We start from the raw sequence: 13,088 nt of genomic DNA on the forward strand, positions 1-13,088 counted from the left end.
ACATCTGGCTGCAGAGCCCAGGCGGTAACACAGGGTTCAGAGCCCAGTGCCCACTGGGCAGGCAGGAGGAAAAGGCAAAACCAGGGCCCTGCTCATCCCACTTGTCTTTTCCCTTCTGCTCAGCTCTGCCCAGAGCACAAACCCCCCACCCCCCCACACAGCTCATCACCCCTGGGATCAGGAAAAAGTCCTGAAAATCCTAATTCCAGGCAACTTCCACTGTGAAAAAGGCTTCCATTTTCCCCAGGGGGATCATTTCAGGCTGCTCTGGGCAGCTGGTGCCCACCTGGCACCCCCAGGATGTGCTGGCCAGGCCAGCAGCCCCCTGACCTGCTCAGCTCCCAGACGCGGACGGAGTTGCCGGCAGCGGCGTAGAGCGCGGTGCCCGAGGGGTTGAGGGCGATCTGGTTGATCTGGTGCTCCCCCTGCACGCTGGTGACAGTGCGGGTGGTGGTCCCAGCACACGCATCCCCAGACATCACCTGCCCAGAAGACCTAAAGGAAGGAGAGTTCAAAGTGGGAGGATGAGAGCAGAGCCACTGAGGAGCCACAGGGGGCTGCTGGCTCCAGGCTGGCACAGCTGGGTCAGGAAAGGCCCTGGAAGTATCCCCTGTCCTTCTGGCCACAGTGGCACCAACAAGAGCTTTGTCCCATGGGCCAGGGCCCGGCCTGCAAAGGCAGCCAGGGATGCAGGGTCTGTGCAAGACCAGAGCATCCCGCCCTGGTTGCCAGCTGAGGGCCCCTCTGCTCTCCTCCCGTTCCTCTCTGCTCCCCACAGGAAGGGCTGGTGGGTGCTGGCATCCAGCACAGGGAAGCACTTGGCCTCTGGACCAAGACAGAAGCACCTTCAGGCCAAGGCAGATGAGCTGAGGCTGGATGGAGAAAGGAGATCTGTGCCAGAGCAAGTGGGTAACTCTGACCTACCATACTGTTCTAACCTTTGAGTCCTCCTCCAGACTGGCAGCCACTGCTACAGTCTATTCCACGCTCCTTTCTGGTCCTCTAACTCCTCACAGAGACCCAAGTTTCCCCCTAAAGAGCCTGTGACTTACCCAGCCACTAAGCTGTTTGGAGCTGTGTCCCCCTGCTGGAGCTGCCAGCTCTCCTGGCCACCCCCAGCACAGCTGCAAAATCTCTTCAAAGCTCCTGGCCCTTAAAAAAGGGCAAGTGCTGAACCTGGGGCACAGCAACCCTGGCTGTGTGTGTACAGTAGGGAACAGAGGCTGGAGAGCAGCTGTGGGAAGGGATCTGGGGATCCTGGTCAAAGGAAAGGTGAATGGGAGTCAGCAGTGCCCTCCCAGCCAGGAGGGACATCCATGTCCTGGGACACACCAGGCACAGCAGTGCCCTGCTCTGCACTGGGGCAGCTTCACCTCTGGTCCTTGGTGCAGTTTTGGGAATCACAATGTAAAAAGGACATGAAGCCATTGGAGAGCATCCTAAAGAGGGCCAAGAGAATGGTGAAAGGTCTGGAGGGGAAGTCTCATGAAGAGGGCCATGAGAATGGTGAAAGGTCTGGAGGGGAAGTCTCATGAAGAGGGCCATGAGAATGGTGAAAGGTCTGGAGGGGAAGTCTCATGAAGAGGGCCATGAGAATGGTGAAAGGTCTGGAGCCTCCTGAGGGGCAGCTGAGGTCACTCAGTTTGTTCAGCCCTAGAGGAGATCGAGGGGAGACTCACTGGGGTCTTCAATGTCCTCATGAGGGGCAGCAGAGGGCCAGGTACTGATCTGTTCCCTCTCATGACAAGTGACAGGACTCACAGGAATGGCTGGAGCTGAGCTGGGAGATATTTAGGCTGGATATCAGGAAAAGGTTCTTCCCCAGAGGGTGCTGGGACACTGAACAGGCTCCCCAGGGAATGGGCACAGCTCTGAGCCTGTCTGAGTTCAAGAACTGTTTGGACAATGCTCCCAGACACTGGGTGGGATTGTTGGGGTGTCTGTGCAGGGCAAGGAGATGGACTTGATGATCCTGATGGGCCCCTTCCAACTCAGCATATTCTATGATTTTATGACCCTGAGTCTTTGCTGCAGGAGGTCCCCATGAGTTCCCTCCTGTTCCTGAATCTCCCTGTTCCCTAAGGAAGCAGCACTGCAAACTGGCACTAAAGGAGCTGGTATCTGGCCATGTCCTCAGCCCCTGTAGGTCCTGGAAATGGTTTCTGCAAAGCCAGAGATGCCCAGAGTGCCCTGGGTCCCCCAAAGCTGCACGTACGTGAGGGTGCGGATGCAGCGGGCCGAGTCGCGGATGTCCCACACTTTGATGTACGACGTGGACACGGTGAACACCAGCCCCGTGTGGCTGCAGTACTTGATGGAAACCACATTGTTGGGGTGACCCTTGAGAGAAGCGATTTCCTGGCCTGTCACCAGGTTCCACATTTTGCAGCTCCGGTCTGTGGGAGGAAGAACATGCCCAAGAGTGTCGGGGGTGTCTCCTCCGAGGGCATGGTGGCCTGGGGACCTTCTGAGCATCTCCCCCCGGCCACAGGGCCAGAGGAAAGGAGCCAGGCAGCCCCAGCACAGGGGCAGGGCAGGGCTCAAGGACAAGGGGCCACCCCTGGAATGCCCAACGCTTCCCATGTTCCCAATGCCAACCTGCTCCTACAGCATCTGCGTCCTCCCTGCCCCCTGTGGCCATCACCCACCTTTGGAGCCAGTGAAGAGCAGCTCATCGGTGGCATCCAGGCAGAGCACAGGCTTGGTGTGTCCCTCTGCCACCGAGACACACTGCAGCGGGGCTGTCCTGGCATTCTTGGTGCCACCCACCGGGTTGATGATGCCCCTTCACAGGAGAGAGAGAACAGGTACAGTGCAGGGCTGGAGAGGCGCCGTGCCCACAGTCCCAGGGCATGGAAGAACATGAGATGCCTCACACCGAGCACCCTCCACTGCCCAGCAGTGAGACAGGCTCCCCCACCTGAATGTGGCATGTCTGAGGTCTCTGTGAAACCCCAGGAATCTCCCCGTGGGCAGCCCCTGCCACAAGACAGGGAAAGGGGGAGGCTGCCCAGTGACCTCTGCTCTCTCCCCAAACATCTCATGCCTCAGCAGCACAGACAGGACAGTTCAGGAGACTCAGCTCGTTGGCCCTGAGGTCCATTTTGTGCCCTGTCCAGCCTGAAGCTGAAGCTCTGCTGGGATAATGATTTGGAGTACCAGTATCAGCACCCCTGTCCCTTGGAGGCTGTCACCCTTTGGCTGGTGACGTTTGGAGCCAGGGCCTCGCTCCTTTACACACATCACAAGGGTGACAAAGGGCAGCACCAGCACCTGCACCCCACATCCCTGTTGGAATGGCTGTTCCTGCACCCACTGCTGGCTGTGGGCAGGAGAGCACCTTCCCCTGCCAGTCCAGCTTCCAAGGGACACTACTGTCTGTCCTGGGGGACACATCATCTGCCAACCCCTCCCCTTCAGACATGCTCAGGGTGCTGAGGACCACCAGCCTCACCCTCCCATGTGTGACCCCTGGCAGGCCCCGCTGTGCCTGCCCACCAAGCACAGCCACAAGACCCCAGCCTGTGCTGGTTCCTTCTTACAGGCAGGGAGACTGATGCATGGGGCTAGAGAAGGGCAAGGTTTGCATTAGTGGTGAGGACAAGCACAAGCTCATTAATTTGGGTTTGGAAATCACATGCACATGATGTTCCTCAGCTCTTCACTTAGCAATGTCAAGCCAGCAGCCTTCCCCTCACCCCCAGTGCTTCCACCAGTCTCAAAGCAACACTGAACCCAAGGGGAAATCCCTGTCCTGCAGGGTGAGGCATCTTCCATGGACTGCCTGACTACAAACTGCCCAGGGTGACCCAGCTCAGACTGGTGTGCTGTCACCTCCCCAGTGATGGGGCTGCAGGAGCTCAGGGCACAGGCAGAGTGAGGACACCTGAGTGCTGGACCGCTGGTCATGGAATCATGGAATGGTTTGACTTGAGAGGGACTTCAGACACCACCTCATTCCACCCCCTGCCATGGCAGGGACACCTTCCACTAGCCCAGGTTGCTCCAAGCCCCATTCAACCTGGCCTTGGACACTTCCAGGGATGGGACACCCACAGCTTCTCTGGGCACCCTGTGCCAGGGCCTCACCATCCTCACAGGGAAGAATTTCTTCCTAACATCTAGTCCAAATCTCTCCTCTCTCAGTTTTGAACTGTTCCCCCTTGTCCTGTCACCATTTGGCCACGTAGAAAGTTGCTCTCCCTCTTTGTTAGAACCCCTTTAGGCACAGGAAGGCTGCAATGTTCCTAAAGGACAGGGGAAACGTGGCCCTTGTTTTGGGAAACCTCTCTGGTCAGGTGGATGCAGGGAGAGAAGCCCAGGAGAACCTTAACTCCAAGGCTGACTCTGCAGCACAATCTGACTCGATTTCTTTAGGGAACAGACTGACCTTTTCCAACTCAGCACCAGGGAAGCACGACCAGGCACAAGGTGAACCTGAGAGAAGTGCCTGGAAGAAGCTTGCACAAAGCAAGCACCTTTCCCCATCACCTCACCATCCTGCTGGAGAGCTGTGGAATGGGGGGGACGTGGTGGCCTCATGCTGGTGAGAAACCATCAGAGACGGAGGAGAACATGCTGCCAACCCAAACCTGCAGCACCCACTGGTGAGCCCAGCACCAGGCAGCAAGGACTAAGCCAAGCAGGAAGAGTTTGGACTTGCAGCTGAGGGACAGCATCAGGCACCAGAGGTGGCATGCCAGGAGGGGACAGACACACAGGCTGGGAGGGGGTAGAGCAGCAAGCTGCAGGCTGACCATGCAGGGACAGGGAGAGCAGGCATCCGACAGAGAGGAGGAGGAGCGGAGAAAGGGATAATAAATAGAAAGTTGTCTATACCTCAGCACCTCCGAGACAGAGGAATCGCTGTCATCAGACCTAGGGGCAGAAAATTAGCAGGATTATGGGAGAGAAAACCCAGACTAGAGGAGGCAGCAGTGGAGTCAAGAGGTGGAAGATTGTTATTGCATCCAAGGCAGTGTAGGACAGAGAGGAGGAGTGGAGGGAGGGAGAAGGAGAAGCACACATGGAGAACCAGGGCAGAGCAGAAGAGCAGGAGGGCACGTGAGGATCAGACAGCAGGTCTCCATCAGGGAACACCAGCGCTGCTAGCAACACCCGAGCCCAGAGCAGCACCAGCCCTGCAGCCAGGAGAGCCTGGAGCAGCATTTGTGGGTGGATACCGGTCCATCAGCTTCCTTGGAGCCCTCATCTCCTCCCATCCTGCTCCCTCGCCTTTCCAGGGGTCCAAGTCTGGGACCACCCTGTCTGCAGGCAGAGGCCAGGGCTGTGGGCTCAGAGGGGCACAGTGGGCAGGAGCACAGCGCTGGCCTGGCAGCTCCATCACAGGGAGGAGCAGGAGGTAAAGAGGTGACAGGACACTGGCTGGAGCCAATCCAAGCTCTGGGGTTCCTAAATACCCCCACAGGACCTGGTACATGCCGTGTGCTACCTGGGTCTGGGTCCCCTCACTCAGACACTCTCACCCCAGCAGGACTCACTTGTCCAAGGCAGATCCCTGGCTCTGGGTGCTCGTGAGACGGGAGAAGACGTTGCGGTCATTGCGCGGACGGGTGGGTGGGGACGAGGGTGGTGTGAAGCCAATGTCTGCAGGCCTGAGCCAAGAGGATCAGAGGGACACATGACTTGGGAACTGCTCACCTGGCACCTGGCTGGCACACCAGGGCCCAGGAAGAACCCTTCCACACTGCTCTGGGCCACGCAGCCTCCCCTGCCCGTGTCACTGTTTGTCCTGAGCTCACCTGGCAGGCTGCCCACGGTCATAGGATTTCCTCCTTGTCAGAGGAGAAGTGTCCGAGCCCCGGGACTGCCTGGGACTGAAGCAAGTGAACAAAGCAGAGTGGGTGCCTGCCCCTGCCCCCTCCACAGCCAACACCCTTGTCCTCCCCCCGAAGAGCAAACGACATTGGGCTGGAGTCACACTCTCGAGGCAGCCCACGAGTGCAGAGGCTTTTGGCAACCCAAGACACCTTCCAAAAGGCTGAAAACCCAGAGCAGGGAGCTGGGGACCCTCGCACCCCCCTTCTTTCCCTGCTCCTGAAGTATCCTCCTCTCCATCTGCAAAGGATACCAACATCCTCCTGCACGCTCTCCAAGCCCCGCTGAGGAAACTGATACTGTAGCTGTAGCCATGCTGTAGCCAAGCATGGACAGATGCAGGACTGGGCTCCCCCTCACCCCTCTGCAGCCCCACAGGCCAGGCACAGCTTCCCCCAGACCCACGAGCTGCCCAGTGCCCTGACAGTGTGACCCCGTGCTCACAAGGTGCTTCCTCGCGTGGGCAGGCTGATGGTGCGTGACACCTTCTCCTTGTAGTAGGGGTCTCGGATGGAGAAGCCAATCCTGTCCTCTTTGATCTCCATGAGGGATGCCAAGGACTTGGTGATGTTCTTGGTGGAGACGTCCAGCGTGGGTCCCAGACACTCGGCTGACACCGCCTTCATCTGCCCCGAAAGCTTGGGCTCTCCCTAGAGCAGGGCAGGGGGCTGAGGGGCGGGCAGCACGAGCAGCCAGCGCTGTGGGCTGCAAGGCTTTGTGCTCTCTGGCCACAAACCAGCTTCCCCTCATCCCACTGGATGTCCATCCCAGCCAGCTCTCCAGGCAAACAGCCTGTACTGCTGCTGTTCCCTCCACCTCTGCCCTGCACGGGACATCCTCGGTGCCACTCAGATTTGGAAGGTACTGGCTGGTCTGGTGGGTGTTTCCCAAGCCTCTGGTGCTTCAGGACAGGACCAGGAGACCTTGGTTCTGCCCATCCAGGGAGCAGCCATCCCACCTTATGCCAAGCCTGGTTCCCCCCAAGGTTCAGACTGCAGAGTAGAGGCCTGAGGCATCACTGAACATCCCTCCCTTCCTCCTCCCAGTCTCTGTGACCAGGCCACACAAAAAGGCCAACTAACCTTGAATTTGAAATCATCCTGGCTTGCTGAGCCCTTCATGGTGAAGGACTGGGAGATGCTGCAAGGAGAAAGGAGTAAATATGGATCTTCAGGAAGCTCTCTTCAGGAAGCTGGTGCCACTGGTCCACCAGACTCCTTGGGTCACCCTCTGCTCCCCAGCACCCTTTCTCTAAGGAATGACCAAGCCTTCACTCCCCGCTCGTGTCCAAGAGACCCTGCTCCCCCCACCAAGGGCCAGGCACCACAGAAAAGCTCAGGTGGGGCTTTGTTCATCCATGAATGGCATCAGGCATTGTGCCCCAGCCACCTCAGGCAAGGAGCTCACCTCCCATCTGAGGCCAGGCTGAACTCTGAGACTTCCTCGTCCGTGCTGGTGTAGCCATTCTCTGTCAGAGGGAGACAATGCATCAGCAGGGGGGACCCCACTGTCCCCAGCCCCATCCGAGCCCTGCAGCAGAGGGAGCAGCCCAGGAAGGTGTGGGGGGTCACCCAGTCCCTGTCACCCATGGCCAGGGCAGGAGCTCCCACCCGACACGGCCCTTGGGGCGGGGTCCCAGCCACAGCACCCCCAGGTGCTTTCTGGACCAGTCCAGGTGGGCACAGGCAGCACACCTGGCCTGAAGGTGCACCTGCCTCAGGCCCCACCTTGCTGGACGTTGTGGATGAGGGCCTGCAGCTCGGGGTGTGACTCTGCCTTCTCGCGCAGGGCGTCCAGCAGAGCGTGGTTCTGCGAGGAGCTGGCCACGTCCGACTGCCGCAGGCGCCCCTCCAGCAGGCGGATCTGGGCCTCCTTCTGGGCCACCTGCAGCCCCTGGGGCAGAAATGCTGGCACTCAGACAGGTGCCACACGTCCTTGCCACCAGGTGCCCACCCTGGCACCCAGAGGAAGCCCTGTCACACATGCCCAGCCCAGCCTGGCCCCACACCTTGTCGATGGAGGCTTTCAGGAAGTTGTCCAGCAGCAGCCGGGCTTCGGCCAGGGAGCAGGAGCTGATCACCACCGAGGTGTCTGTGGAGTCCAGCTCCTCCTGAAACGTGGAGAGACAAGTGCTGGATGCAGCAGGGTAGCTTTGCTGCTGGATGTGGGATGGGTGGAAGGGTCTCCATGGCAAGCACAGCACTTCCATCATCCTGCAAGCACTGCCCCGTCCAACCTTGCCCTCCCCAGTCTGCCCAGTGGCTACTGGGGACATCCAGCCCAGGGACTGAAGGGCTTATGCACTGCTACAGGAATTCTGGTTCACAAAACTAGACACTGAGCAGACACCACGCTCACCCAATCCACAACCCAAAACCTAGTGTGAACTAACAGCAGCCCTTCTTCCCTGCTAATCCAGGTGACAGCTGGGGACAAGCCAGGGACAGCACCCAGCCCCCATTTCAGGCTGCAGGCATTGAGGGGAGCTGGGAGCTGCCCAGTATCACAGCTGGACACAAGACCTACATGGTTTTTGCTGGGAAAAAGCCAGTCCTCCTGGGATGGTTCCAGCACATGAAGCAACCATGGGGACAAGTGACCATCAGCCCCAAGGCCAAATGGGGGCCACAGCTTTCCTACAATTCCAGGGCAGTGGGACAGCAGCAGCCTGCCCATGGACCTGCCAGAACTCCTCTCCATAATTAATCACCTAATGAGAAGTGACTGTGTGGGTGAAGCCCCACCAAGAGTGACAGCTCAGAGGACTCTGGGTCCTCTGACCAGAGCCCAGCCCCAGCTGGCTGTTCTTTCCACAGAGGGATGCTCTCATTTTCTCCCTGCCAGCTGACCCAGTCCTACCTTGGTCTCCTCAATCTGCATGATGGTGGCCTGGCAGTCTGAAATGCTGTCATTGATATAGTCAATGTTGGCCCCCAGCACCTCAATCTCCTCGTTCAGCTCTTGCAGACCCTTCTGCTCCTTGGGGCTCTCTGCCTGCAGCTTTGCCCGCTTGCCCAGCAACGCCTCCTGCAGCAGTGACAGCTCCTCACGTTTCTGGGGGAAAAGAGAAGGGGGATTAGCACTGTCCACACAGCCATCTCCCTGTCCTGCACCTGCCTGCCAGCCCTCTCTGTCCCCAGTGCTACAGCCACCTTGATGAGCCTCTCCATGTCTGCCTCTAGGTTGATGATGGTCATTCTCTGCATGACAATGTCGAAGATGCGCCGCTCCAGGGACTGCCACTTGAGGCGGGCGGCTTTGCTGAAGGTCTGGCTTGTCCCCTTCTTGGGGAACTTCTTCCTACAGCCAGGGGGAAGAAGAGGTATATGGGCAGATGGCCACACCATGCTGGAGAGCTAGGCTTGCCCCAGGAAGATGTGTGGCCAGAAACAGGATGTGTCCGTGTTGTTTTCACATTGCCCAACTTTTCCATTTCCTCCTAGCAAAACAGGACAAGAGATGAGCCCAGCAGGGTTTGTGCCACTGCATTTAATCCTCATGGAAGGCCAGCTTGGGGCTCAAGCCCAGGTGACAGCCACACTCTGCCAGCACAGCTTATTACAGGGTCACTATCTCATATGGGTCACAAAGAAGCCACCCTTCAACCTCTGCACCAGCCCAAAGCCAGGCATGGGGGTCCCTGGGATGTCTCACCCCACCACCCAGCCCCTGTCCTGACCTGGCAGGCCGAGCCCCATTAATGGAGGACGAGGGGTCTCCCAGAAAGTTGTTGATTTTCCTGTTCCACTGGCGCACGATGCTGGAGACGGAGCGAGCGCCGGACTCGGGCTCGGAGGAGGTGGTGCTGGCCGAGACCTCTGCGCCCGAGTCCAGCATGGCCGGCTTCTGGCTCATCCTGCCCGCCACCCGCTCCGACATGGGCTTGGCCAGACGGCGCAGTGCAGACACCTGCCCGGAGAGAGGGCAGAACAGGGTGTCAGCTGGGCAGCCCCACCCAGCTACACCCCCTGGCATCACCCCCAGGTCCCCACAGGCCTGAGAGCGGCAGCTCCATAGACCCAAAGCCCAGGGGGTGCCTCATGGGGTTCCCTCTCTCCTCCTCATAGCCCAGCCCTGGCACCAGGCTCTGCTGCTCAGGATGGGGAACTCTGCTGCTGCCTACAACCATTTCCCACCTGGTTCCTGAGCCATAAAACCCCTCCCTTCCTTTAGGGAGCTCCATTCCCAAAGCCAGCCCTGTTTGAAGGATGGGAATTCTCTGAGCCAAGCACTGGGGCCCAGACCTCTATAGGAGCTGGGGGCTATGTGGAGGAAACCCCCTTTCCTCACCTCCTGGGTTTTCCTCCGCAGCACAATTTCCTGCTGTCGCTTCTGAGATTCCAGAGCCCTGATCTGGAACTGCATGAGTGAGAAAGAAAAGGATACCCCTGAGGTCCAGCCCAGTGGTGGTTGCAGTCCCACTCTGGCAGAGTCTCACTCCTGACTCTAACAACGAGCAGGCTCCCAGCCTGGAGCTGGCTCTGCACATTCTCCCCTGCCACAGCATCCCCCACAACTACAGCAGGAGCTGTGGGAAGCCTTTGGGAGCCGTTCATCCAGCCATGCTCTGCTGGGACTGTGTGGGCTCCAGTGAGGCTTCACCAAGCTTCACTGGCTCGAGGTATGTGGCATACCAGAGCAGGACAAACACCACCTCCCCAGCCAGCCCAGCGCCCTGCACAGGCCCCTGGCAGCATGTGGCAGGGCAGGCTCTCACCTCCTGCCGGCGCTGCTCCTTCTTGAGCTGCGCGATCTCCCGGTTCCTCTTGGTCTCCGCCAGCCGCCGCCGCTGCTGCTCCTCCCGCATCTGCTTCATCAGAGCCACCTGCAACGGAGGGACCGCCTGTGCCACTGCCCTGGGGCACCCACCCACCCTGCAGACGTGCTCAGGGTGGAAAACACTGCCCCGAGGGGGAGCCAGGCTCGTCCAGGCGATTCCTCCCTGCCCTGGCACATCCAGGTACCTTTGCCTTCTTCATCTCAGCCACTTCTGCCTGCAGCTTCCGCAGCTCGCGCTCATAGCGGGACTGGTTCTTGAGCAGGCGAGCGTGCTCCTTCTGGGCTGCCTGGAGCTTCTGCAGGTCCCTGTTCATCTCCTTCAGCCTCTTCTCATAGTCTGCCTTGATCTTGTTGGCTTTCTCCTCTGTGTAGCACTCCATGGTGCCTGGTGGGTGGGGAGAGGGCTCGCAGTGACCACGCACCCTGGCATCCTCCTGTGCCCTAGCACTGTGTCCCTCCCCATCCCATCAGAGCCCCCCTCAGCCCATCTGAACTGGGGTCTGTCTGGGAATACCCACTGGAAGAGCTCAGCACAGAGTGGACACAGTGGCTGGAGCAGAGCTGCAGCCTGAGACCACAGCCACGTACATGGGTGACCCTGCTCTACCTGAGCCTGGAGATCAGCCCCACCACTTTTGCCCCTCAGTTTCCCCAGAGGTCCCCAGAGCTCATGGAGCAGTGCTCCAGGCTGGAAGAGGCTTTGCCTCACCATCCTTCTCCAGCACCAGCAGGGTCCAGAGCTGTGCAGCTGACTGATGCTGCTCCCATGGCAAGACAAGCAGAGTCTTGGGGGTACCAGGGGTTCAGGTAGGGGCAGGGGGATGACAAAGCTCTACCAGAGCAAGGGGTGGATGCTTTGACTTAGAGTTAGCTGGGCTTGAGCTGGAAGTGGGTTGTGAGGCTGGCAGAATGGGACCCATGGGTGAGGCAGTTCTCACTGAGGTTTTGCAGGACCCGGTCCCGCTCCAGCTGCGTGTCCCGAATCTTGTTCTGCAGTAGGATCAGCTTCTCCTCATACTGGTGCTTGAGGGTCTGCAAACGCCTCTGGCTGTTCTCCAGCTCATCAATCAGCTTCTGCTTGATCTCAATCTCACAGGTCAGATCCGCCAGGTCGGCCTGGAAATTCACGGCTGGAGGCAGAGGAGAAAGTCATGCTGGGAGGCAAGGGGAGCATCACTTGCATGGCCCCACCGAGTCCCTGCACAGGGAGAGGGCAGAGGAGCTGATGGGAACCCACACTGCTGCACCCCAAGGAGCACTGCAGCAACCCTGGGGCTCTTCCAAGCCCCACAGAGCAGACATGGTCGGGGTGTTCCGGTGAACTCTGCCTTGCCAAGGGCAGAGCTCACTACCACAGATACCAGCAAGAGCCCCTCCATGCCCACAGCTGCACACAGATCTCCACTTTACCCTTCTCCTCCGCATCCGAGTCTGAGTCCACCAGGCTCTCTTCACTGCCCGAGTCCTCATCTTCATCCTCGCGCCCATCCTCCTCCTCACAGCCGCTCTCATCCTGCTCTTCCTCCTCCTAAGAGATGAGTGCCTAATCTCAGCCAGCAGGATGGTCTGTCCTTCTCCCCCTCCACACCTGAGCTCACCCTACAGCAATGCTCCCCAGCCCCCCGGTGGGGCTCAGCCTCCCACCCAGGGGCTGCAGCACCATTTCTGGACCCCCAGCACGTACTGTTGAGAGGAACAGCAATTTGACCCACCCATTCTTGCATCCATCCCTTCCCAGCTGAGCAGCCTGACCTCTCTTCATCTATGCTGATTGAAACCAAGCCCCCAAAAACTCCTCATTCTGCTCTGGGGGTTATCCAGCTCCAGCACAGAGTCCTCAGCAGAACAACCCTCCCAGTCTGCTTCAGCACCAGGCTGGGCTTGGTCCCTGTCCCACATGTGGCAATTACAGTGCTCCACACCCAGACACCCCACCAGCATCAGCACGATGCCCACTCACCTCTTCCACCTCGTTCTCATCCGTCTCCTCCCCATTGTCCTGCTGCAGTTTCTGCCGCTTCTTAAACGCCTCCTTCTCCGGGCTGGGGGAACAGAGAGGGGCTGGTGAGTCCCAGCATGACAGAAGCCACAAACAGGTTCTGCTCCTGCTTTTGGACCCTCTGGGGGAAACAGCCTCTGCAATTAGGTGATGGGTGAAAAGGAGACCCAGGGCAGGGCCGGGCAGGGCACGGCAGGACAGGGAGGGGAACCCAGGCGTGCAGGCTCCGGCTGTGGCAGAGACGGGGGAAGCAGCATCCTCAGTGCCACAGCCCTGCACACAGCCCCCTTTCCCCACACACAGCTCCCCTTCCTTGGCACCACAGCCCGGCACACAGCCCCACACACAGCTCCCCTTCCCCACACACAGCCCCACACACAGCCCCCCTTCCTTGGCACCACAGCCCGGCACACAGCCCCACACACAGCTCCCCTTCCCCACACACAGCCCCACACACAGCCCCACACACAGC

At 59.3% G+C, this 13,088-nt stretch overlaps 1 protein-coding gene across 1 annotated transcript in view; it reads right to left on the reverse strand.

Annotated features, from left to right (window-relative positions):
* KIF21B (kinesin family member 21B) overlaps positions 1 to 13,088 on the reverse strand; it is a 24,285-nt gene that overhangs the window by 3,407 nt on the left and 7,790 nt on the right. Inside the window, exons 11-30 of the mRNA XM_033519898.1 lie at positions 12,578 to 12,659; positions 12,028 to 12,145; positions 11,556 to 11,747; positions 10,803 to 11,002; positions 10,556 to 10,663; positions 10,129 to 10,197; positions 9,518 to 9,747; positions 8,991 to 9,138; positions 8,698 to 8,892; positions 7,847 to 7,948; positions 7,566 to 7,731; positions 7,246 to 7,306; positions 6,921 to 6,978; positions 6,283 to 6,488; positions 5,763 to 5,837; positions 5,502 to 5,615; positions 4,840 to 4,878; positions 2,649 to 2,785; positions 2,216 to 2,396; positions 331 to 495 (exon numbers count right to left, since the gene is read on the reverse strand). Of these exons, the coding sequence (XP_033375789.1) occupies positions 331 to 495; positions 2,216 to 2,396; positions 2,649 to 2,785; positions 4,840 to 4,878; positions 5,502 to 5,615; positions 5,763 to 5,837; positions 6,283 to 6,488; positions 6,921 to 6,978; positions 7,246 to 7,306; positions 7,566 to 7,731; positions 7,847 to 7,948; positions 8,698 to 8,892; positions 8,991 to 9,138; positions 9,518 to 9,747; positions 10,129 to 10,197; positions 10,556 to 10,663; positions 10,803 to 11,002; positions 11,556 to 11,747; positions 12,028 to 12,145; positions 12,578 to 12,659 (2,646 nt within the window). The remainder of the gene's footprint in view (positions 1 to 330; positions 496 to 2,215; positions 2,397 to 2,648; positions 2,786 to 4,839; positions 4,879 to 5,501; positions 5,616 to 5,762; positions 5,838 to 6,282; positions 6,489 to 6,920; positions 6,979 to 7,245; positions 7,307 to 7,565; positions 7,732 to 7,846; positions 7,949 to 8,697; positions 8,893 to 8,990; positions 9,139 to 9,517; positions 9,748 to 10,128; positions 10,198 to 10,555; positions 10,664 to 10,802; positions 11,003 to 11,555; positions 11,748 to 12,027; positions 12,146 to 12,577; positions 12,660 to 13,088) is intronic.

The sequence above is a fragment of the Parus major genome, chromosome 26 (assembly GCF_001522545.3).
Source record: "Parus major isolate Abel chromosome 26, Parus_major1.1, whole genome shotgun sequence".
In the NCBI taxonomy this organism is placed as follows: domain Eukaryota; kingdom Metazoa; phylum Chordata; class Aves; order Passeriformes; family Paridae; genus Parus; species Parus major.